Source organism: Cyprinodon variegatus, unplaced genomic scaffold, assembly GCF_000732505.1.
Source record: "Cyprinodon variegatus isolate N-32 unplaced genomic scaffold, C_variegatus-1.0 Scaffold1303, whole genome shotgun sequence".
NCBI classification, from domain to species: domain Eukaryota; kingdom Metazoa; phylum Chordata; class Actinopteri; order Cyprinodontiformes; family Cyprinodontidae; genus Cyprinodon; species Cyprinodon variegatus.
The window spans coordinates 95956-98956 of NW_015151756.1; the positions used below are offsets into that span (position 1 = coordinate 95956).

Below are 3001 nucleotides of genomic sequence, written 5' to 3' on the forward strand. Positions count from 1 at the left end.
TTTTAAAATATCGGCATATCGGATATCAGCCAAAATCCCAATATCCTGCATCCCTAGTTTAGGTTGTTTCATGAATAAAGCATAATTTCTAAACTCTTACCAAATATTTAATCAACTATAGTTAACTTGGACATCTTCGCTTTTCTTTTCTCAGTGCTAATTATTTTGTAACAAGCTAGTAAAAGCCTTAAATATCCTCCCCCCTTATAGCTGTTTTGATGAAAAAGTTCATTTTCAGTCACGTACCTTGCATGCAAAACTTGAGCTCTTTAGCGTCTGTGACGGTGGTGGCAGGCATCCTGTCTGCAACCTTCTTGCTCATGCGGTTGTAATTCCGTCTCTTCTTGGACTCTCCCCAAAGGTTGGAGCCCCCGTGCATGCTGGGAATGTTCAGAACAGCTATGCCCTCTAAGGAGGTATTGCTGAGGTCCAAGATGATCCCGTCGCACTGAGGAGGCAGAAGAATGCGGTTATTTCACCTTCATGTTATGGAAAGTGGTTGATCATTTTCTTGATTTGATGTGATCAAGGAAAAGCTCTGCGGTTTAAAATCTAATTAAGGATGCACTCTTTCTAATGAATTTATTTTCCTAAAGTACCAAGTTAAAATTTTATTTTATTAATTATTTATTTTTATTATTGGTGTTCTAAATGACATAAGTTAATTCATAGCCAGTTAATTGGCTAACCAACAAAAATTGTTTCTAAGAAACATATGTTTCTAAGAAACATAAAGCAACACACACCAAAAGTGATTAATCCCCACTCAGTTTCAATTCAGTTTATTCATAACACACGTCATCTCAAGCCACTTTAGAGAGACCAGATCATCCAGTCAGATTGATTCAAAGTTTTCTATCTAAGGAAAACCAGCTGATTGCATCGACTCATTGACTCAAATACAGTTCTTTACACTAAGCATGCTTGTAGCGACGGTGGGGAGGAAAAACTCCCTTTTAACAGGAAGAAACCTCCAGCAGAGAAAGATGTTCAAGGAGACAGAAGCAGTCATACAAAAAGAACACAGAAGGACTGATCTGTGAATCTTTTCTATGTTAGATAAGGTAGCAGTAATCTAGTTTTACAGGCCACTCTAACTAGAAGCTTTATCAGAAAGGAAAGTTTTAAGCCTAGCCTTAAAAGTAGACAGGGTGTCTGCCTCACGGACTAGAATTACAATAGTCCAGCCTTGAAGTAACAAATGCATGGACTAGTTTCTCAGCATCACCCCTGGACAGGAGATTTCTCATTTTTGAAATATTCTTGAAATTAAATAATACATTCTAGAAATCTCCTTGATATGGAGTTTATATGACAGGTCCTGAAAAAAACGTTTGTTTTTTGTTATAAACTGCTCTACAGCTGAATTAGCTTTAAAACATGAAAACAGCAGGAAAAAAGATCTGATCCGTAACATGTCTAAATGTCAATTGTGTTAAAGTAACTAAATATGATTAAGTAAATGTCAAAAACGGTTGCATTATTTTTTTCCGTGTACATGTCCAAATAAGGATATGAATATGTTAAGAAACTACGTTTTCATGACAGTTACGCTCATCAAAATTCAGTACATTTCAGCATAATATTGCCAACTTTCAGTGTAACCTGGGAGACGGAGCGCGGATTCTAGTCAAAGGGCTGATGTGGGTATGGGCCTAATTTAAATGGGGGTGGGGGGGCCTAGTGGTTAGGGCATAGAGCCTAGAATTCTGAGGTTCTGAGTTTGAGCCCCACTTCCACAGACTGCCACTCTGGGTCTCTAAGCAAGACCCTTAAGCCCACACTGCTCCCCGGGCGCCCCACGATGGCAGCCTACTGCTCCCAAAGGGGATGGGTTAAATGCAGAGATAAATTTCTCCAATGTGAGATCAATAAAGTTAAATTAGAATTAGTATTTCAATGTAGCGGTGAAAACTTTCAGCCTATTGGCCTGATAGGCTGAAATACGCTGGGCAGAACTGTGAGGTGGGGGATGGAGTTCCATCAAGGTGTTCCAATGGCCTAGTCAAAGTACAGAATTGTGTTGAGACACCAAAACAATGTCTAGAAATCTTAAATATATAAAGCAATGTTGTTAAGAGGAATGAACCAGGAGAGAAGCTTTAAATGATCCTTTCTGCATCGTCTGCATCCTTTAACTAACAGATGATGGTGAGTTTTAGCTATTTGACGAATTAAGATCCCTGCATTGACGGAGCCATTTTAATAAATATAGCGTCCAGAACTGAAGAAGGGTGCACTCTCTTTCAGCCACTTTCTGCATGATCAGTTGCATTTGGTTGAACTCACATGGAACTCTGAGAGTCCTCGTGTGTTCGAACAGATCGAGCAGCACAAGCCCGAACAGCTGGAGCTACACGCCGCACGGCAGACTGAAGTGATTTCACAAGTAGCTGGACCGTACTCCTGTTCCGGGGCAGAATTATTCTGCATAATTAAATGTCAAGGACCTTTGAGCTTAGATCTGCCTGTAGGCAGCTTGGGGGAAAATAAAAAAGAGACCAGATGTATTGAATTGTGCTACTGATGCACCGAGTGCAGGCTCGCTCAGATTGGATCAGTCTGAACATGATCATTCTGTCAGGGCTGCAGCTTTTTTATTAGAAAATGGTGGAAGATGAAAGTCCTGCTCTAAGTGGAGCATCACTTTTAGAAGGACTACGTGTGTCGGCTGGCTGCAGGTCACTGGGTCGAAGGCAAGAACACACACCCAGACTCATGAGGACACAGAGCTTGTTACGTGGTTGTTTTCTCATTTGTCTGTTCTTTTTGATGTAATTACTGCGACAGATCCTGAAAATGGCTGTAAGGCCCGTTAAATCAGCCTCTTCACCATCAATGCACTTCATTTAAAATCAGCAAACAATTCTGAGGGAAGGTGAAAGCTCTCTGTGTCTAGAGTTAAACGCAGGTTTGAAAGAACATTGGTGGTGGATTGGCTCCACACTGCGCATCGTCCATCTTAGTTGTGCAAGCTGAGATTTAGCAAAATATATATTTT

General features: G+C 40.5%; 1 protein-coding gene across 1 annotated transcript in view; it reads right to left on the minus strand.

The window, feature by feature from the left end:
- The window catches only part of LOC107102720 (diacylglycerol kinase beta-like), a gene marked incomplete at its 5' end in the record, with an annotated part of 142513 nt that overhangs the window by 51012 nt on the left and 88500 nt on the right, over positions 1–3001 (minus strand). Inside the window, one exon of the mRNA XM_015402127.1 lies at positions 247–448. Coding sequence (XP_015257613.1) covers positions 247–448 — 202 coding nt within the window. The remainder of the gene's footprint in view (positions 1–246; positions 449–3001) is intronic.